The sequence below is a fragment of the Aristolochia californica genome, unplaced genomic scaffold (genome assembly GCF_029961685.1).
Source record: "Aristolochia californica isolate CCGP_79_NKW_82.1479 unplaced genomic scaffold, dmAriCali1.0.hap1 SCAF_9, whole genome shotgun sequence".
Lineage (NCBI taxonomy): Eukaryota > Viridiplantae > Streptophyta > Magnoliopsida > Piperales > Aristolochiaceae > Aristolochia > Aristolochia californica.
In genome coordinates this window covers 5,945,721-5,969,203 of record NW_027182290.1, presented here as the reverse complement: position 1 = coordinate 5,969,203, position 23,483 = coordinate 5,945,721, and the positions used below count along the sequence as shown (strand labels likewise).

The window sequence follows — 23,483 nt, the reverse complement described above, 5'->3', positions numbered from 1 at the left end:
TGGATACATTTTACATAAAATTGGGCATAACCTCTACATAAAATTAGACATAACCTCAGTACATTAACCCTGCATACTGCAAAAAAATGAACATAAACACTACATAATATTATGCATAAACTTTATTTGATAATTAAACACAAAAACATCATTGAACTAACAATATCAAACTACAATCACCCAAATAAAAAAACTATACATCCAATATAAATTTATAAACTCTAGGTCTTTCTTTTCGTAGTAAAAAACAATATACGAAGTCCCCATTCGCATGAGAAAAATCTCCATTTATGACAAAAACAAAAGAATAAAAATTATTATTGTCTAATAAAACATACTTTTCCAATACTCTTATTTAATGTAGTTAAAACGTTAAAATTACCAAGATGAGAAAAAATGAAAAATCAAGTAACTGGTAGCATCATCTCCACAATCTTCTTCTCAGGTTGTAATCATCAAACAAAAATCTAATAAATAAAACTAAAAAAATTACTAAAAAAATATCATAATAAATAATTATTCAAAAATAGTTTAAAAGCAATTTTTTTTACACCGAACCCAATCATTGCCACAAATTAAAGCTTGAACTGTATTTGGTGCCAAGGAAGAATGATAGTACCATCAACACTAAAGGTAGACTCTGAAGCTAATATGGATATGAGAATTATAAGGATGTCTATTGCCATATTAGATAATACCCGAAATTTCAAATTATTCACTCTCCACCATTCTAAAACATCAAAATCATATTGTGAATTTTCTTCACAAATATACACACCTGCAAGATAATTTTTCAATTCTGACCTTGGTGAATTCACTACGAGCCCAATAATTTTAATCGAGTCCGAACTTGAGCTTGAACCGAATTGGAGCTCCAACCTACATTTAAAACTTTCCACAAAATACATGTAAAAAACTTGTATATAAAATTATGGATGCATTTTATATAAAATTGGGCATAACCTCTATTCATTAACCCTACATAAAATTGTCTATACACTATTCATAAAATTGATCATAAATACTGCATAATATTATGCATAAACTTCATTTAATAATCAAATACAAAAACATAATTAAAATATCAATATCAAATTACAATCACCAAAATAAAAACTATACATCAAAGTATAAATTTATAAATTCTAGGTTTTTCTCTTCGTGCTATAAATCAATATACGAAATCCCAAAATCTTCACCTATAACAAAAACAAAAGAATAAAACTTATTATTAAGACTTTAATTTTCAGTTTCATCGGATCTCTCCGATAAGTCTTAACCCCTGCCCACCCCTGATTTACCTGTTAGATCATCAGTGGGCGACCGTGGGGAAAATTACCTTTCATGGAGCGACAAAGCTATCATACCCCTCCCTGCTCCAAGTATTTAGGGTTGATACTTCTTCTTAGAGGGATGGATCTAGGATCTTAGGCCAGCCACGCATTTAAGAGCAGGAACCCAATTTCCCCCAGAGACAACAGTAGATCTACAGACCGACTACCTCCTGCACTACAATCACCTCCTTGAATACAAAATCTTTGGCATTACTAGGAGATTTCGACGCATATATAATGGAGTAAATGCTCCTGTACCGGGAAAGAGGACCCCCGCCTCACAGTTCACCAGTTACTGGTTTCTTGCTACCTGCCTGGTTCTCTTCCTCCCCAAGTTCAAGCAAATGACCACAAATAAATAACAGGAACAGGTCCGGGCAGAGCAGGTTAACACTGTTGTTGGGTTCCTGGGACAATGATGGTGGAGGAGAAGGAGAATGTGAACATCACATATAGTAAAAGGACAGTACAGATGCAGACATGCATGCGAAAAATCCCCCCTCCCTAGAATTACGATTCGTGTCCGCAGGGAGGGGTATGTAATGATGATTGATGATCACCAACTACACCAGCGTCTGCAAATCTTCTCATCTTCATTTTTTTTCTTTTTGTTTTTCTTTCTTTTTCGCGTTTTCTGAAAGACCCAAATGTGGAGCTTTCGTGAATCTTAGATTATCTTACCACTCGAAGTGGGAGAACTGGGAGATCCTTCCTTTTCATCTCTCTCCTCCTCAGTCTCTATTCCGTCTTCGTGAAGCAAGGGGATATTAGTCACTATTAGCAGTTTTTTTTTTTTCCTTTTTGTTGTTCCACGGATGGAGTGCTGAGATTCTAGACGGCACAAAAGAAAATATATGTTGCGACCCAAAAACAAATGTGAAGCGACAACCGAATTTCGAAGGGTGATTCCATTCCACCACTGGAGAAGCAGCCGCAGCAGTAATTAACTAAATTAGTGATGACCGATGAAAGGGATACTGGGAGATACTGGGGAGAAGTCTTCTAAAACATTAATGGTGTTATTCTAATTCTCCAGCATCGTTGCCAAAACTCAGAAAGTAAAAACGGAGCGATTACAAACAGGTAAAGAGATCGGTAGATTGAGCCGATAGATGGAATCAGCGTAGATCCTTGGGAGCTACATTCTAGTGGCGATGGATCCCCATCTGTTCCACGAATTTGGCGAGCTTCGTGTGCTTCCCGACCCACATCTCCATTATCTTTGCCTCTTTGGCATCCGCATCCCTCTGAATCGCATTCAGCTGGTCCTTGCTCTCGCTCTCAATTCGATCGAGGAACGCCATCTCCTCCTCCCTTAAACTTTTAATCTTCGCTTCCACCTCCTCCATCTTCTCCCTTCTTTTCCGAGCCTTTTCGGACTCCAACTGCTGCTCCAAGCGGCTCAACCGCCAAGTCGCCTCCTTCTTATGTTGCAGCCAGTTCAGCCTTCCCTCCTCCAGCTCCTTGATGTATTGCACCAGGGTGGAGACCTGGTGAACCGGTAAAAAACGGTTGTAAACGATCTCCGGTGAAGCCGGGGGCTCCGACGGCGATAAGGACAAGCTCACCGAGGGAGAGACAGTGGAAGACGCAGAAGAAGAGGTGGAGGAGGAAGTTGAGGACAGCCAGGGATGGAGGGAAGTTGTGGGGACTGCTCCAACGGCGGCGATGTCGGTTGTTGTGGTTCCCAGCGAAAGAATGGGTGGCGCGTCGAGGGAGATGTTGGGCATAATGATAGAGGAGAAAGGATGGTGATGCTGTTGTTCCTTGAGCTTGGGCTGAACGTATTTTTCCGCAAAAGTTTCAAGAATGTGGTCGTACTTACTCTGGACACTCTCCTCGGCGGAGCTGGCAGGCTGGTCCTGTATGTTCAAGACCTTGCGCTTCTCCTTGAGTTGCTTTTCCTTGAAGACCTCCCACCACTTGCCGAGGCGCTTGGCTGTGCGGCCGGGGACTTCAGAGGCGATCTTCTTCCACTTATTACCGTACTTGGCTTGGAGGGAGATGACAAGGGCTTGCTCCTCTTCGGTCAGTGAGCCCTTTTTGATACCGGGCTTGAGGTAGTTTTTCCAGCGCTCGAGGCAGGATTTAGCGTCTCGATCGAGGGCTCTGCCCATTCGCTGAGAAACTAGGTTCCATTCTTTGGCTCCATACTGCTTCACGTAGGCGCGTAAGAGGGCGTCTTCTTCTGGCTGCCACCTTTGTCTCTCCTTCATCTCCGAAGCAGGCCATCTAAGGCGGCCGGCATTTTTCTAGTTCCAGCCCACGGGAATCATCGGGAAAGAGGAGATGGAGCGATGCAAATCCGAGGCCCTGCCCATTTTGTTCTGGCCTGAAACTGGGATGAACAAAAACACAACTTGTTGCTGGGAAAAAGGGTTTTTATACTTCTTCAACGACTACTAATTTTACCCACCCTGGGAAAGGATGTCACAGACTCAAAAGAGTATCAGGGTAGATGAAAGAGGTAAGAAACCCGCCTCTCACCAAGGCTCTGAAGACAGAAACGATACCTCTCGGCCTGAAGCATTAAAAATGGCATCACCGATTCCGAAATTCCGAACAATGGTCAGCCAAATTTCAATAAGAGGATGTACTCTTGAGAAGCGACTGAGAAGATTGTCTCTCATGAAATTCTGTGGTGCTCTAAATGCTATAATATTGATATTGATAGGTCAAAGAAAGGAGACAAGGATGAGTTGGGCAGACGGGGAGGGCAGTGGCAGAGAGAGCAGGAAGAGGGGGGGGGCGTCGTCAGAGGTGGCGAAAAGACGGGACGAGAGGGAGAGAGGGGAAAGTGTCGGACTGTTAAGAAGAAAAAATTTAAAAAGGAAACCCAGTACTGACTCTACAGAGGACCCATCAACGCCTTTTTCGGATCGGATAGTTCCCTCTTTCTCTCTCTTCGGGATCTCTCCACTTCCCATTTCATGCTTTTACCTACCAAGCTTCATCTCGTCTCGTTTCAGTTCCTCTCTAACTCGAAAGCAGGATATCTACAGTCTACATACAGGGATAACCGATGAGAGTTATGGAGGGAGAGAAAAGATACGTATTCGTGAAAAAGGGTCAAATTTGATTAAATCGTCTCTCTCGCTATTTTCTCCCTCTGTTTGTTTCTTTTTGGGGCCCCTCGGGAGTTGGGAGGGGCAACTGTACCATTTCTTTTTCCAACTCAAACCCTTCAATTGCTTCCCTCCACCCCTGCCTTGTCTTCTCTGAAATCGTACATCCCACTCCCTCCCTCTCAGACAGTAACAAACAGATAATCGCAGCGACCCTTTGAGGCTTAAAAAGTCTCATGAACGCGCAACTCTCGCTGGTAAACTCGGGTTCTCTCTGTCTGGTTCACAGTTTCACGTGCCTTCCCTTCGTATCCGCATTGAATGGTTACTGTTGCTTCCTGCTTTTAGGCCAGCTTTGTCAGAATCTCGAAAGGCCTCTCGGTCTTTCTGGTCTTTACAACACGATTATCGTTGTTGACGCTTGCTTTCTGTTTGTTTTCCTGATCCAGCTACAGACGTTAAGAGGAGGGGTGAGGAAATGACTCAGCGGCAGAAGCTCCTCTGTGCGCTACCAGTAGAAACAGAATATCTGGAAAATTACATTTACATCGAAGGGTCGAGTCTGGACGGTTGGGCCTGCTTTCTGCTCTGCATCTGTCCACTGCTGCACAGCACGAAACAATGTGCCGCAATTAGACCTCTGAATCTAATCTAGAGTGCCTTTCATGGGGACTGTGCGGCAGGCGTTAAACTTTCACCTCCGACCTTGGACGACCCTCGATGACTCCCGATTTTGATGTTTCAGATTCCTGAATCAACGTCGTTTCTGTGTAGGTTCTCGAGCCCATCAAATCACTGACCCTTTGCACATCGTGTTCATCTCCAGAAATTTGGTTTGATAGACCCATTTGATCCTACCTGTGGTCCTATATTCAGCTCTTAAATAAAAGAATCGTTGGATGAGGCAAATCAATTAGTTAGAGCCAGGAAGAAAACCTACCTCTGTCTCAATGGAGAGGAAAGGTCAGCGTCTGTCCTTCCTAAAAAATCAGTAGAAGAGACAGTCTCATGCGACCTCTGTATCTTTTTTGTTAGGTTTTAAGTATATAGAAAAATAAGAACTTCTTGCCTCTTCTTTAAGAAATAGCAGGATGATTCAATTACTGGTTTTTTGGAGAATGAAATTTCATTAATTAGAACAAAACCAGAGTCCAAACCAAAACAAATACAACCTACTACAACTTTAGGATAATTAACTAGTTCTCATACACTTTCCAATAATCTTCCATTGAAATCCCCACAAAATGCTCTAAGTTGATAGCTTATCTTTACTTTGATTTACTTCTCTATAAATGTGATTGCACTTTGATTGTTGGTGCCGCGATAAGAAAACAAAATAATGAAAAAATCATTTTCCTATTGAAAGTGTTAGACCATTTACTAAAATTATATTTGGTTTCCATTATTTTGATGATAAAAAAAATGAGTAATTTGAAACTGTCCTACTAACCGTGTTATAAGTATATATTAACACATGATTTCTAACACACTTTTATGTGGTCTATGGTAAAAGCTTAAGATAAGATGGTGACCGATCAATTGGCCAAGTTAAGACCCCGAAGCAAAAAGTCATCGAAGAAATATTGTTGTGAAGAGCAACTCACATGAAGATTGCGCTAATAATTTGTAATTCATAGCAATTCAGATGATTTTTCTTCAATTGACTTGATTAAAAGGGCTATGAGGAAGAAACACAAATCTGATACAAGTCTTCAAGCCAAAATGAAAACTCAATGTTACATTGAAGAAACACCTTGAAGGAAAAATAAAAATTAAAGACAAAGAGCTTAAATGTCAAAAAGAAAATCTCAAGTACTCTTGCTTTTTAAAGAGGGTAGCCATCAATATTCCAAATCTTCGGCAATAGATATATTTTGTAGCATAGGACATGCAATGTTTTTCAAAACCATACTTTTCATGTTTATTTAAATATTTCAAATCTTTCATTTATTTAATGCCTACATCATGTTTAGAACTTAATAAATTACATTGCAAAAAAATATGTTTGATCAACCTCTATGTGCATAAATAATTATATGAAACTATAAAACTTGATCGATCATCGACAACACATAAATCGATCATCCACAACACATAATTGATCACACAAGCAAAAATTATAAAATATGTTGGCTGAATCTACAGTGCATGATGGATCAACCAAATTTTTTTCAGGCCAATGTTTAAAACATGATTGATTAGCCCATAATAGCATGATCAATCAATCTTATAAAAAGTTTAAAAAACATTGATAAATTCTTTGATCAATTATAAGGTCACGAAAGTTCCAAAATATAATCATTTAGGGTTGATTGATTGGTCGATCAATATAAAGGTTTGATCAACCCCTTTCTTTACAATAGTCAAAAATGACAAATTTCTTAAAGAAACCTATAAGTAGGAACTCAAACTTATCTCTTAGCATTGAGTGAGCATTTGTTGGTAAATTTTAGTTTTCAAGAAATATTTCAAAGTAAAAATTTCTGATATTACCGATTTGCAAGAGAAAAACCTCATTTCTACCAAAAAGTTTCAAATCCTTTTGCATTTTTCGGCATTTCTAGTTCCTTTATAAGTTCACATATACCATTCCATGTGTTTAAATATCGGAAGGTTGGATCTTACTATGAGAAGGCTATCTCTCCAAAAAGGTGTAAGTTTTTATATTTCTTTTGTATTTTTCACTTTGTTTGAGGGGTCTTCTAAAACCTTTAATTCTAGAAGGGAATTGCACACTAGAGTTGGAATCTAATTGTATAAGAATCTTTTTAGGAGAGATTGGCATAAATATAACATTGAGAACAAAAACTATTTGCCTATTCGTGGTTGTGGGAGAAAGTTAATGCTTCATTATTAAAAAAAAGTATTTACCTCTAGTGGGAATTGTCCACTAGAGCTGTGTTGAATTTATAAAAAAAGAGAATTTTTTTACAAAATTTTAATTTAAGTACATGAACCTCTATTTATAATAGAGGAAAGTAGTAAAATCCAATTATAATTAAACTATCTTTGTCCCAATTACACACAAAGTCTAACACTTAAATATAAGTCGTAGTATAATTAAATAATTAAACATAAATATAAAACTAACATAATTAAAATACCTTTCAACTGAAACTCTTTTATGAGATCTCCTTCTATAATAATTATGGCTCTGTAAGACTTCTTTTTGTGAGAGTCATGTAAAACTCTTCTGTTTATGCTCTTCAACACTCCTCCTCAAACTGAAGTTTATAACTTCAGCTTGCAATGAAAAAAAAAATTTGGTCTTCAAATTTCTTTTGCTAAAGATAATTCTTCATAGATGCAAAAACTTCATATTTTGTGCTCCCCCTTTCTTGAATAGTTTGGTCACATAAAAATTATCACAACATGTGGAATAAAATACCTCTTTCTTGTACTTCTCCCCCTCATGATAGAAGGTATTGGTGTAATCCTAGCTTGAAACAAAAACATAACTGTATTTATTATCTCCTCCATCAAGGTGTCCCAAGGATAATAACTTAATCGGACATAGACTCTCAAAAAATAAGATGGGCGATATGTATAAAAAAGGTAGAAACCAACCTCATAGGATTTCAAACAAAAGTAGCGATAACGCATGTTACTCAAAGGACGACAATAAAAACATAAGGGTACTCATAAAAAAGTCTCAATGGACTTAAAACACCCATATGTATATGAAAAGAGAAATAAAAAAAAAACAACACACAAGAGGTTGGCCCAAAGGGTAATGGTATGAGAAAAGGTAACCGATTAAAAAGGGTATGTGGGGAATGTAACAAAGGAAAAATAACCACATCGATAATAAGAAGTAGACTACAACGATAGAAAAATAACTTAACAAATTTGACCATGTATGACCTCAAGATAATTTCATGAGGGTGAGCCAAAAATTTTGGAATGGACGATGCAGAAGATATACAACATAGTAACAAAAACACAAAACTTGAAAACAACATTGACTATGAAAACTTTAATAATTTGCATAATAAGACTTACAAGTTTCGGTTTCCAAATTCATTAGTCCATATGAGGAAAAAATTTAATCAAATAATTAACGAATTCCTATCTGAAATATTTTTTAGATTTTGCAAAATCAAAATTGAAAATTTCAAAGATAGACTTTGCTGAATTAGCAACACTTTCCTAAATTAGTCTTTCCAAAGATAAGAGATTTATGGGATCAAACAGGCTTCAAAAAAGAAAATAGTGTTGAAGTCAGATCAATACTCTATGATTAGAAGACAAATTTGACTAAAAAACTGGGATTTTAGGAGAAAAGGAAATTCAATTCATATTAATGCATAGAGAGATAATAGGAGAGAAAATACAAAAGAAAGAGATATTTTAGGTAAAACTGACCTTTAGTGCTTCTGATATCAATATCTCCAAAAATATTGCTCAGAATTACAAATGGTTTGTTGCTCAAGAAACTATGCTTGAAGAGATTTAATTAGATACATAATTTGACAAAAAAATAAATTCTTGAATATTTTATGACCTCTTGATTCTCTTTATTTAGTAGTTTGACCTTTGCTGACTCCAATGTGAATATATCCTTAAGCATAGATCAGATTGAAATGAAATTTTCTCCTTATGAAACTATAATTTAATATTTTCATCTAATTATAAATTATCTTCATAAATATACTTATTTTGAGATAAATAATTTAATATATTTTGGACTCTATAATCTGGTCGAACTGAGTATGCTTTTTGCTTTGGCTAACATGACCATTGACTCTTCCAAGATCTATAACTCCCCCTAGAAAACTCAGATTGAGAATTGGTTGAATAGGTAAGAAAATATAATTATAGATATTTCTTTTGATATATAATTTTCTATATAAAATATCATTTTTGATGGTATAAAATGACTCAAAGGTTGAAGCTTTCTACTATTGCTTGAACCTCTCTTGCAGTCTGACATTTGTTGTTTCAAATATCTATTTCTCTTTCTTGGAAACTCCGATTGCCAAATTCTTTTCATGTTGGAAAGTATATTCGAAGATCTTTTCATCAATATATAATTTTAAAAATGAAAATCTCAATATAGAGGTGAAAATGGAAAGAAAACAACGAATACTGGGGCATGATAGAAAGAAAAAAGATAGAATACAAACCTAAACTACTTGAGATGATAGATAAAAAAAAAGGGTCACATTATCTATGTGGGTTAATCGAGTTAACTCACAGAACCTGCTCTGATACCATGTTGAATTTCTATAAAAGAGAAATACTTCACTAACATGTTGTAATCTCAGTACATGAGCCCCTATTTATAATAGAGAAAATTAGTTGAGTCCAATTTCAAGTAAACTACCCATGTCCCGATTATACCCAGAGTCTAATAAGTAAAGATAAGTCCTAACATAATTAACCAATTGAACATAAATAGAAGACTAACATAGATAAAACACCTTTTAACTCAAACTCCTTTGTGAGACCTCATTCGATAACAATTTTGGCACTGTAAGACTTCTTATTGTGAGAGTCATGTAAAAATCTCTCATATCTGATCTTCAACATAGGTTAGCCTTCCTTGCTCACGTACTTTTCATTTTTATTTACTGAATTATTCATATTATTTAATATTCTGCTTTGAATTCTGTTATGTAGTCATTGGCTGATCATCGTCTTTGCACTCTCCGTTGTTTGTCCCATTGGTTTGTTTCTCTTATATCTTTTTTTTTGTTCCAATTTGTTTTACATATCTAAGATCCACCTGTATTTTTCGTCTTCCCCTTCGTGCGATTTTCAAAATGGGCTCTTTTGTCTTCTATTTGTGCTTCGTTTCGTTTTCATCTCCTGTCTATGTTCCCCATCCTACGATTTTCAAATTGGGGAGGACGAGCTAGTGTGCCTCCATTGAGTCATGTTGGCATTTCTACCATTATTCAAAGATAAACATTATATGCACTTTATATCACTTGTATTTACACATTTATTGCAACTATTATTTATTCTTTTATTAGCTTACATTTAGCAATAAGTTTCTTTAGTTTCTATGTTTAAAGAAAATTTTTACTTACCCCTTTTTATTAATTTATTTTTATTTTTTATAATCATTTTTATGTTTTCTATTTATAATTCAATTTATATCATATTTGATTATATACACATATTTTATAATTTTTTGTTGCTTGATTTATATGTAATATTTTGTTTATTATACAATATTATTTTATTAGTTTATTTTTTAAATATAATTTTTATTAAATTTTATTATTATATCATATATTTTGTTCATTTCCATATTTATTTGGTGTATATGCATGTTATTTAGATGTTTATTAAAACTTTAATCTTTCCTTATTAGATTAGATTTTGCAATAAGACATGCCAACATTTTTTATTTAAATAATTTTACAATTTCTTTTGTTTTAGTAATAGACTTAGTCATTTTTCTTAAATTATTTTAAATTTTAGAAACTATTTTTTTCCTATTTATCATTTAATTTATAAAATATTACTTCATACACATATTTATAATTTTCTATTTCATTCGTATTAGATATTATTATTTCATTTATAATTATGAGACATATTTTTTTCTTCAACCAAATTTATTTTATATTTTCTTAGATTTTAGAAAGTTTTTCCTTTTTTAATTTTGAAATTATAATTTTTTTTATTTTAAATATGTTTGAACTAAAAAAATTCCCTATTAAAATTAATTATCCTTGCAAGTATAGTTTGCTAACCTTTTATTGACTCCCTTATTGATTTTGATGGTAACAAAATTTAATAGAACTAACAATTCGTAAACTAAAGTATTTCAAATACTTTACCTTCAAGAGTCAATGCTTCTCAATGTCTAAATCTTCAAAATGATCAAGCCTATTCAAGATCTCAAACAACATTGAAGGACATATTTTTACCCATGCAGAAGAAGACAACAAGAAGAATAGAGTTTAAGTGTCAATGTCATATGTCAAAATAGTCCCAAATGTAAGAGAGTTTTCCTAACTCCCTTCTCTACAGTATAATGGTGAACATGGAGCGTTATAGCATATGCTGCATATAAACATGTTTAGGAACATCATATGCATAATTTAGAACATGTTAGAGCACTTGGACTAAATTATTCTCATGCTTTAAAAGTCAATTTAGTTAAACTGGCACTGGAATGATCAATCAACCTCTGCCAATGATCAATCATCCAGACGTGTGCAAACCAAGACTATAAAGCATGATCGATCAACCTTAGTCGTTTGATTGATCATCCAGAACATGGCCATATCATGTTATAACGCTTGATTAATTATCCCATTTGGATTGATCAATCAATAATGTCCAGCCTAGCAAAATTTACATGTAATAATCGATCATCCCACACGATTGATCAATCAAATAGAATCTTGCTAGTTAGGGACATAAAGCACAATCTATCATAGGAGGTTTGCTAACCGATCGTACTTGCATTGTATAGGCAGAGGGAATTCTGATTGAGTGATTATCCCCTGGTAATGATCAATCGACTTAATTTTTCAGGACCAATGGCAACATATTGATCAATAAGTCACATCCTGACACAAAAAGAGCTGTCATGATCGATTGATCAATCAATTAGTTAACAGTGATTGATCAATCAACGTATTGATTTTGGAAAACAGGTAAAAAATGTCTAGTTTGGCTTGGGTAAGTTATAAATACCCCAGCAAACCACACGTAGACAAGTTAATGAGCATTTATTGGCAAATCCTTTAAGTCTTTATTCTCCTATGGTGCATTAATGTTTATTTTTTTATTGAAATTACGATTTTGCATGATTCTTTGTTTATTTGCCTTACTTTGTTTTTAAATTTGAAATTCTCAATTCACCCCCCTCTTGAGAATCTACCTGGGCCAACAGTTGGTAACAAAGCCAGCCAAACACTTAATTGAATTCGAAATCCCCTTGATTTTTACATGATAAAATGGCATCTCAAGATAAATTGCTCCTTCTTGAAGGACAATCTACCAAACATCCTCCTTTCTTCAATGGAACAAACTATGGATATTGGAAGGTAATAATGAAATTTTTCCTTCAATCCATAGATTGGGACATATGGCATGTGCCAAAGAATAACCCATTTGAGCCTCAAAAGCATGAGAATAGCATTCCTGTTACAAAAAAAATTAGTGAGATAACTAGGGAAGATAAAAAGCAGTTTACAACAAACTCTTAAGGCAATACATCTCTTGTTATGTGCCTTAGGACCCAATGACTTCAATAGGGTCTCCACATGTAAGTCTGCTAAGGAAATTTGGGAAAAACTAGAGGTCAGACATGAGGGAACCACTAAAGTTAAAGACTCTAGAATTAGCTTGCTGACAGCCCAATATGATGAATTCAAAATGTGATTGGGTGAATCAATACCTGAGATGAACTCTAGGTTCACTCATATTATAAATGAGTTGGATTTCTTAGGAGACGATATTTCCTTAAATAGACAAAACGATAAGCTTCTCAATGCACTTCCAAAAGTCGTGGGACATGAGGAAGCCCGCCATTCGTGGGAAGGCTAACTTTAGGACTTTGAGCTCAGAAGCACTACTAGGAATCCTTCTCACATATGAGATAGAATCTCAAGAGAATGAGGAAGACCAACCCAAAAAGAAAATCATTGCTCTTATGGCCAAAATGAGTGCTGAAAGTATCTCTTGTGAAGAAAGCTCTGATGAGGTGAGTTTTATCACTAGACATCTTCAAAGATTCTACAGGAAAAAGAAAATTTTCAGAAAAGGCCAACATAGAAATCAAAAAAGACAAATCATTTAAGAAAATTGATATTTTTTTTAGTGTAGGAAACCAGGGCATAGAAGGAACAAATGCCCTAGCTATGAAGGACGAACCCCATCTACAAGCAAAGATCCCAAGAATAAAAAGAAGAAGGTCATGATATCAGCTTGGGATGCAATGGAAGAAGAGTCCAACCACTTGGAAGAAGAAGAAAACGATGTTGGACTCATGGCAATTGAAGATAATGATGATGAGTTTACCACTTCTGAAGAGGTAAGTTACTCAAACTTAAATGTTTACTCTTATGAACTAGCATTGGAATGATTGATCAACCATTGGTATTGATCGATCATCCAGAACTGTGCAGGCCAAAAATAAAAAAGCATGATCGATCAACCATAGTCGATTGATCGATTATCCAGGACATGGCCATTTCATGTTATATAATACATGATCGATCATCCCACCTGATTTATTAATCAGTCATAATCTTGCCATTAAGGGACTTCAAGCTTGATCGATCATACTTGTTTTGCACAACTAAAGGGAATCTCTATTGATAGATCAACCACTGACAATGATCGATCAACTTAATTTTTTTTACCAATGGTAACATAATGATTAATCAGTCCATCGATCAATAAATAATGGTCTGATAGATAAGTAGTTGTTATAAACGATTGATTGATAAATCACTTTACATTGATCAATCAATCAAAGTACTGATTTTTGAAAACATACAAATAACCGCTAGTTTGAGTTTGGGAAGCTATAAATACCCCCACCAAACCGTGAGTGAAGAAGTAAATGAGCATTAATTAGCATATCTTCAAGTCATACTCTTTATCTTGCAATTTTCCATCAAATACTTTAGAGAAAAAAAGAGAGAGCCACACACTTTGAATTCCCTATCCTCTTTTAATCATCCTTATATTCATAGGCCTAGCTAGAGCTAGAATCTATCAACGATCTCTTAGAGAGATTGGATTTTGTATAAATCGTGTATTTAGCTACACGTGACCAAAAAAAGTCGAAATCTCTGTTGCATTTTTTCAGCTATTAGAGCAAATAGTGAAATTTTCCCAAGCAAGGGTTCTTGGATGGTGACTACCACTAGGGAATCATCTATAACAAAAAAAAAATGGTGTCCCTATGGTGTGTACATGTTATACGTTACTTTGAATTATTTTTGGGCATGAATTTTTATTCACACACATAACTTGGTTTTAATTTGAATATCTCAATTCATCCCCTTCTTGAGAAGCCACCTAGTAAACACAAAAGTGATACCAAAGAAGAAAACCCCAGTGAGAAAAAAGTGATGTATGTGAAGAAATGACAAATTGGCGCGAGCACCTTTGCACCCAGCAACAAAGGGGTAAAGTATTTTTAAGTTTGATCTCAAAAAGCATAGTGCAGCCTAGCAAAGTGGATGTGACATTTTGTGAAATAGAGATAGAAGCATTTGAGAAATTATTTAGACCCTATGGAGGTCTATTGGAAAGAGAGGAGCCAGTATAGCCATTCTTAGTGAAGCTATTCTACTCAAATATTGAGGTAGAGGAGCTCGGGCCACTCAATTTTAAGATCTTCTTGTATGTGAAGAAACTTGCCATTTCCATTCAGTCACTGACTTGAATGATCTCCTAGGCATCTCCTTTATGGGTATGACCCGTGACATAGCAGGGAAAATTGGCCAATTAATCTTCATCCCGACCTTCTACAAAACATTCAAGACACCATTCAATTGGTGTTTGGGCACACCGCAAGGAATTCCTACGTGATCAAGATCAATGACCTCAGCATGGCTTAGAGAGTTGGCATGGAGATCTTCACACGCGTCTTCAATCTGAGGAAAGGGAGGTAATCGCGACTCACTACAACTGACATTTTTTTGGATGTGGGCGATCACTTAGAAAGTGCAGCTCAACTTCGGTTATTTCGTGGCCAATTGGATGACCAACATTGTTGTGAACTCTAGGGCGGATGTACTTCCCTTCACTCAAGCCATCACTGCCATCCTCCGACAAAGCTATCGGATGAGGAGTTGGTGGACTTACCAAAAATATGTCCATTGGAGAGACCAAAGTTGGAAAGTTCGGCTTTGACAAATGGTGGGGTCAATGGGCTAACAAAGACACCATTCAGAGAGAAGTTGTTCCACAGCTAGTTGCATCCAGAGATGAGTTGAGTCCAGAGCCTCAAGCAGAATAATTTGAATTTTTGAAGAGGAGAAGCACTAAAGAAGGCACGTCATCATCCACTGATTGTCTCTGAACACTTGAAGAAACATTGGATGACATTTAGGCAACTCAAGTTGATGTTCTTACTAAGCAAGAACAATTGAAGTTTGGACAAATCAAGCTTCAGTAGATCCAAGAGAGGATTGAGACTCTTCTTGAGACTATCCTCAGCTAATTACCACCTCCAGCCAACTACCTCTCTCTAGTGCATAGGACCTTTTTGACTCCGTTCTATACTTATGGATGCTTATGTGCTTGTATGTTTTTTATTTGAAGCATTGTATTTAAGTACATCTCTTGTAAAGAATTGCATATATATATGAAATGGCATTTGAGCCAAAGTTTTTTTATTACTCACTTGTGTACCTTTTACATATCTTTTTGAGTACAACAAAAAAGGAGGGGAAAAAGATGAAAAGTTGGACTTAGAATCCTTAGGCACACAAAAAAATTGCAATTTGACACTTAAAAGGATTTAAACGAACTATGCAAAGATTAAGGGGGAGCATATGTTGAAATTGAATAATTAACTTAGCTCTGAACCTTAGGGATTGTGTATGATTTTTATTTTTCTAAGTTAAGTTTTGTCATCATAAAAAAGGGAGGGGGGAGGGAATTTTTAACTTTGGGTTGACTCCCGATTGATTTTGATGAAAAAAAAAACTTAATAGAACTAACAATTTAAAAACTAAATTATTTTAGATACTTTACCTTCAAGAGTCAATGTATCTCAAAGTCTAAAGCTTTAAAATGATCCATCATATTCAAAACCTCAAGCAACATTGAATGACATCTCTTAAAGAATATCGACCTCTGCCAATGATTAATCATCCAGGAGTGTGTAGGCCAAGACTATAAAACATGATTGATTAACCTTAGTTGATTAATCAATCATCTAGAACATGGCCATAACATGCTATAATGCATGATCAATTATCCCATCTGGATTGGTCGATCAATATTGTCTACGCAAGAAAAAATTAAATGGAATGATCGATCTTCCTACACAATTGATCAATTAGACATAATTTTGTCAGTCGGGGACATAAAGCACGATTGATTATAGCAAGTTCACTGATCGATCATACTTGCATTACACAACTAGTAATGATCGATCAACTTAACTTTTCAAGACCAATTGTAACAGATTGACAGATCCGTCCATCGATCAATAAGTCACATCCTCACCCAAAAAGTGTCGTTATGATCGATCAATCACTTTACAATTATCGATCAATCAACGTACTGATTATTGAGCGAGCAAAAAATATTTAGTTTTTCTTGGGGAAGTTATAAATAGCCTACCAAACCACACATAGATAAGTTAATGAACATTTATTGGCAAATCCTTTGAGCATTTATTCTTAATTTTGCAAAACTTATCAAAAGTTTTAGTGACTAAAAGAGAGCCTCAACTTTCCAAAATCCTCTACTCTTTCCTCTTCCTTTCCTTGCATTTCATATTAGGCAAGCTCCCTTACTCTATATTGTGCCGCAAAAGAAGTGGAAGATCTCAGAGTTTCAAGTGTAAGTTTTGCCTTCTTTTATTTTTAATTTGTGTAATGCTCATCTAGAACCTATTTAATCTAGATAGAAAAGGTTAACTAGAGTTAGAATCTTGCCAATCTCATGGGGATATTATATTTGTAAAAAGTGTGCATTGAGTTATTAGAGCTTTGAAACTATAAAATTTTCCAAAAAAGGGTTCTTCGGCGGTGAATACTAATTGGGGAACATCGATAAAAAAAAAATCCTTATCTCTTATGGTGTTTTAATGTTTACTTTTTATTAAAATTGTTATATTGTATGATTATTTGCTTACTCGCCTTACATAGTTTTTTAATTTGAAATTTTGAACTCACCCCTCTTGTGAAGCCACCTGAACCAACATAGTATTCAATTCTCATTTAAAGTTTTATTGAAATTACTATGAGATTTACCTTTCGAAATTACTTGTTTTAGTTTTAATCATAAATTAATTTTTATTTATAATTTATAAGTTCGAATTTAAATATCCCATAGTCAATAAATTGATTAGGCATTATTTTATTTTCCATTATTTTATACTATAAAAATTAATTTATTTATAAATTCATTTATATCATATTGGTTTATATACACACATTTTATACTTTGGATTGTTTTTGAAAAAAACATTCCTTAGTCATTTTGGGATGTGGTCTGCATCCATTTTTTAAGACATATAGCCTAGTATTTAAAAACTGACATTTTTCAAGTCATTGAAACAACCTGATCCTGTCACTAATACACCTACAAGGCTACAAGCAAGAGGAGTCTCGGGCGCCTCGCATTATGATTTAACAATCTTACACTACCTATGCGACTCACAATAGCTACAAAATTACAAAATAGAAAGTGGCAAAACCATTCCATCCATCCAGCCTTTTATTCTATACCGACATTCCACACTAGTTTCAGTTTGTGAAGTTCTTAATGGAGGCGTGAGGCTCAGTGGCTTTCGCCGCCGGAGCAGGCTCCACCGCGGGACTCGGCGGCTCGGGTTCGCCGAGCAGCTCCTCCGGCAACTTGTCGATCCCTTTCAAGTAGAAAGTATAGAAGAGCTTGAAGGGGAAGATCAGCTGCTGAAGCTTCACTTGCCCGTAAACTCCTTCGAACACGCCCGAACCCCCAGTCACCGCCAGATACGAATCCTCGTATGTAAGATATGGGCCCTGCACCGCAATGTGGCCGTAATCTCCGAAGTAGAAGCTGAATATCGCCTCGTACCGATCGCCTTTCTTTTCAGGTTCATGTTGGATCAAGATGCAGAGGCCTGAGGTGATTCCCAGACGTTTCTGGAGATTCCCATGGTAGATCTGTACAACAACTAAAGTAAGAACGACATTTTGCTGCTTAGAACCACAAAGCGGAAAATTCCCTCTACCTACACATTCAGAGATCAGAAGCAGCAGCAATAAATTGCGGTTCACAATCAATATTTTCTCAGAAAGTACCGACATCTTCGACCTAGAATCACTCACTAGGAACAGAAGTTTCAACTTTAACCGGCAATTTTTCGCTTTTTGCAACAGTCCAGCTGGACATTTATGAAAAGTTGAGAAACGGGCAAATTTTGCAGGGTGAAGCAAACACAAGATTAGCTAAGCAGAAAATGTTAGCTAAGAATCGAATTAAACCTGAAAGTAGATCTACTTTCGAAACGAGTAAAAAAAGAAGAAACTTGCCTTGTTGGTGAATGGGACAAGATCGCCAAGTGAGTTGACAGACTTCTGGCTAAGGCGGAGGAAGGCAGGGCTACCTCGATCTCGCTCGTTGATCTCATAAACGTGAAGCTTCTGAACTTCAGAGGATCTCGAAGAAGCGGAGGCCTTCGGAGAGACAGCTGTGGTCAGACTTCTGGGCTTTTGGAATGAAAGAGCACGTTGGTTCAAGGCCGCTGATCTCCGATTTTTCGCCAAAAGGGGGTTAGAGAGACTGAAGGAGAGGTTCTTAGGGTGAGGGACGAGGGTTTTGGAGGCAGAGAGCTTCAGGGAAAGGGAGGAAGATCTGAGAGCAGAAGTCGAAGCCATGGGTTTGGGTACTCGGGGGCGGCGATCACCAAAGGAGTATCTGTGTTGAGGTTCAGAGCGGAGGGTGTTGACGTGGACGAAGACTTACCTGTCTTGCACTTATAAGGATTGTCAATAATAAATAATTTTAATTCTGGAGTTGGTGACGTCAAAAAGCAACGAAGAGTCAAGGCGGTCCACTCAACAAGGGTGGTCGCCGAAACCACCGACCTCTCATATCGGGTCCACGCAACAGGAACCAGACGCAAGCTAGAAGGCATATTTGCATAAAAAATTACGATTTACCCAAGAAGGATCATATGATTTGATGCACTCATAAAAAAATGTGTAATAGACCGCGCATGCGCGTTTTCTATGACCGTTGTCCTCGAGACCTGCAACTTTGCGGGTACACGTGGGAAATTAAGAAACTGCAATCTTTGACGGTGTGCCTTTCCTTTTCGTGGAAAACATGTTCTTATAGAAATACGGCCTACCGACTTGGACTGGACGGTAGGTTGTGAGTATCTTTCTCTCTCAGCTTCAATTATTCAGGTGAATTTGTAATATCTGGTGGCGTAGAATGATAATTTCTTTTTTTGAATAATTTTTTTAAACAGTGTTAATGCGATTATACGCATACATCTAACATTAGGGTGATACCGAATCTACGACTGTTTTCCATATAATTTATTAACTTCTTTTTGCTATGGCTTTAATGGATGTTAATACTGTTTCATTGTTTTTTGGAAGTACAAGTCTGCCATTTTTCTTATTTTTCCAAAACTGCATTATGCAAACTTTATTGTGCTGCCAATTTATTATGGGAACAATGAAAAATGAGACTCTCTCCCTTCAAAGGCGTTGGTATATCTTAGTATTCAAACCTTGATGCTCTTATTTTTTGTTGGTGAACAAAACTTTCCCTTCAAAAGGCTCCTGTGTTGTGGAGACAGTTTTATGGGAGGAGAACCACCTTTGTTGAGTTAAATAGATTGACTTACCTTCTGCCATGGGGGTAACGATGAGATGGATTATGCAGTGAAGGACAATTGTTTTGTGAAGTAACCCTAAGTGGAAATAAGTTTTTTGCAATCACTTGTACTTCTACAAGACTGAAACAGTGGGGAGCATCTTCGTGACAATTGGCACTATGAGCACCAATTTTCATATTGATGTTTTGTACTTGTTTTTTCGTAAACCCTAAACCCTAAACCCTATGGCTCGGTTTTTATTGATATTACATTGATCCCTAACCCTATTTTATCATGTCTATGAACAGTTCATGCTTTTAATAATATAAAGAGATTGTATACAGTGTTTGTGGGGGTGAAGAAAGTAGTTGAAGTGGGGTAAAAACTGACCTGAATTATTAAGATCATAGTGAGTTTGAGGCAGACACGAAGGAGAGAAGTAAGTTTGTCCTTCTAAGCCATTAAATTCTTACTGAGAAAAGCGGAAGCATGTATGGGTGAAATATATTGTGGAAGCCTCGAGGGCTGAAACTATGAGATCCATAAGATATGTTAGGTGGTGGTTTCAAAGTTTCTTAGTTTAAACAGTAGATCTAAATAACCTCATTTTATTTGTAGCCACATGTGACCTTCCCACTGTGGCAATTATTTTTTTACTGTAGAGAGAGAGGAAATGCAAAACTGCTCCATTTTTACAGTTGAATTATTTTTTAAAATAAAGTTTATGTATAATTATGTAGTTTTTATGAATAATTTTATGCAGTGTATAAATAATTTTATATATAATTTGTTTGACATGTATTTTATGCAAAGTTTTAAATATAGGTAGAAGCTTGAGCTCGGTTAAAATTATTGGGCTCGAGCTCGATAACAATTTTAGGCTCAAGGCTATGCTCGGCTCGAGCTCAAATTCGAAATATTTAAATCAAGCTCGGCTCGAACATAGGCAGGTTCGGGCTCGGCTTGACTTGATGCCACCCCTACTCTCGACTAATAAGTTACCTAATTATCGTAAGGGAAATTCTATAATTTATTGGACTAAGTATATGTATGTTTGAGATATTATATGATTCTAATATTTTTAATGTTGTTGGAGTATTTTTAATAATTTTTTTATACATTACAATTGATGTTAGTTGGGCTTTTTTTATATATGATTATGTATTTTATAATATTTATGATTTTTATAGATTTTAAAATAATTATTACTATTAATCTATTTATTTAATTGATTACCCATTGTACCATTTGGTAAATGAACAAGTAAATAGATGACACATATAATAAAGTATAAATAATTGGGTAAAATGGTATACGGATAAGTTATGTTAAATCAAAATAGGATACCCAATAGATCATTTTTTTTTGTTTATATACCATTTATACTTCATCTGTCGACACCAAAATTCGACACTAAGAAAGAAGTGGAGGAGCCTTGCCCTTGCCCTCCCCTCCATTATTTGCAAGTAGTCAAATTGGTGAGTAGGGGTTCATCCTTGGGTGGCATATGAGATGGGGAGGAATGGTGGTGTTTCACCCCCTCATCTAAAGTTTTCTTCTTCTTGTTTTCTTTAGTTTTTTACGATGACATCGTTAGGATTGGTTTTAAGGGGCTTCAAATTCAAGGCAATGATTTAATTCAACTTCAACCTCAAGTTGGGTATTAATACCCCCAAAATGAAAACATAGTTCAAGTGCACTAGAAAACATATTCCAATGTTAGTGTCCCAAAATGAAAAATATGATGTAAACAAGAGAATGAGTATTTTTTTATAATATACTTAAATAGAACATATACCTAAACAGATAATTAACTAAAATTAATATGGTTACTACACTAATAAGTGATTTAATGTAGTATTAAAGTATATTAATATACTAATTAATGAAATACTATATTATATTAATTAATTATTACAGTTTATTATAAAATAATATACTAATTAATGAAATACTATATTATATTAATTAATGAAACACTATAGTATTAAAATAACGTTGGTTTAATTTTTCCTAACTTATAGGAAAAATTAAATCAACCGCGTCGTCTTCCTCACGGCGCCGATAATGGCATGGAGACAACGACAGGCTAGTAGGCAACGACAATGGAGGCGGTGCTTTGACGGTACACCAAAGACGACGGTACACCGAGAGGGAGAAGAGAGGGATGCCGAGAAGCTCTGCGACGGAGGCTCAACGATGGCGGCTCTGCAATAGAGGCTGAGAGGGAGAAAAAAAATTTGGGGAGGAAGGCGGAGAGGGAGAAGAAGCCAAAGGGAGTGCAAAGAAGAGAGGAAGAAGAGAGTGGGAGAAAAACAATTCATGGGAGGAAGGCCGAGAGGGAGCAGAGAGTGAGAGAGAAAAAAAAATTCATTGGGGGAGGAAAGACACGTCCCTAAAATTTGCTTCAAGTGAATGATTCAAATTTTTTGGCTGAATTATGTTTCCACGATTTTAGCCTGAGACAATTACCTACTTTTTTCAGATGACACTGGCATTGGTGTACCACTTACGGCCTAATTGAATGAACTACGTAATACGCCTGAAATTCATTTCAACATTGTTGACTAACCCCCCCTAATATCCCAAATTGAGGTTCTCTAAGTGATAACAAAGACTCTAACTATTGGTGATGTATATTAAGAATGTTTATAGCTTAAAAAGGCCCAAAAGGGAAAAACACTATATATATTCAATTGGTCAGAGACTATCCAAAAGGACCATAGAAAAAAAAAGAGAATAAGTAGCTCATGCCAAAAAGATTGTCTGACCAAACAAGAGAAAAACATCTCTAGAAGCTATTATACTAGGTACCATCTGATCAACCTTGACAAACACTCAACACAGTAAGTAGAAAAAAAAAGAGAATAAGTAGCTCATGCCAAAAAGATTGTCTAACCAAACAAGAGAAAAACATCTCTAGAAGCTATTATACTAGGTACCATCTGATCAACCTTGACAAACACTCAACACAGTAAGTAGGGCAACTCATCTAGCTGAACAGAGTGAAGACAACTGTCTAATCGACAAGAGAGCAAAACTAGAGACCATTCACCTAGATGTCCAAATGAACAACCTAGGAGAAAAGAAGAAAATTAATGAAAATATTCCTACTGGATAGCCCCCATCCAAGTGGGTATCAGAGAGAAAAGAAATTGTAGCTACTCGTTCGGCTACTTGACTGACCGCACTAAAGAAAAGAAGAGAAGTTGGTTATTAAAAGCCATGTGACCAAACTAAGACTAGTCAAACGAAGATGAAAGAGAAAATACACTCCAAATGAAGATAAAAGAAAAAAGGGATACAATAATGTGTAATGAAGAGCAGCCAATAGTCTATCGTGGTTTTAACAACATGTTCCAATAGAGTTGTGGAACATGATTGAGGGTTTCAATTCGGCCAATATAGGTATCCAAAATCTGTGAGTGACCTATCTTTGAGATTAATAGCTTAGAAAAAAAACTTGTTATGTATTTTCTCAAGATTTTTAGTTGAGATTTCAGTCATTTTACAAGGACAAAAAATCACTTTCAAGGCTCAATGACTCAATGTTTGAACATTGATAACTTGTTTATTTAAGTTGTTTTCATCCAACACAACATGTCTCAC

General features: G+C 35.8%; 2 protein-coding genes across 2 annotated transcripts; both read right to left on the bottom strand.

Moving 5' to 3' along the window:
- Nucleotides 1-2,334: 2,334 nt before the first annotated feature.
- LOC137941168 (transcription factor AS1-like) lies at nt 2,335-4,078 on the bottom strand. The gene has a single exon (XM_068786461.1). The coding sequence runs from the start codon at nt 3,548-3,550 to the stop codon at nt 2,480-2,482; it is 1,071 nt and encodes a 356-aa protein (XP_068642562.1). The 5' UTR covers nt 3,551-4,078; the 3' UTR covers nt 2,335-2,479.
- A 13,572-nt stretch (nt 4,079-17,650) lies between these two features.
- On the bottom strand, nt 17,651-19,002 carry LOC137941849 (allene oxide cyclase, chloroplastic-like). The gene is made up of 2 exons (XM_068787448.1): nt 18,577-19,002; nt 17,651-18,207 (listed from the first exon to the last, which is right to left on the bottom strand). The coding sequence occupies exons 1-2, from the start codon at nt 18,919-18,921 to the stop codon at nt 17,806-17,808; spliced, it is 747 nt and encodes a 248-aa protein (XP_068643549.1). The 5' UTR covers nt 18,922-19,002; the 3' UTR covers nt 17,651-17,805.
- Between the last annotated feature and the right edge of the window lie 4,481 nt (nt 19,003-23,483).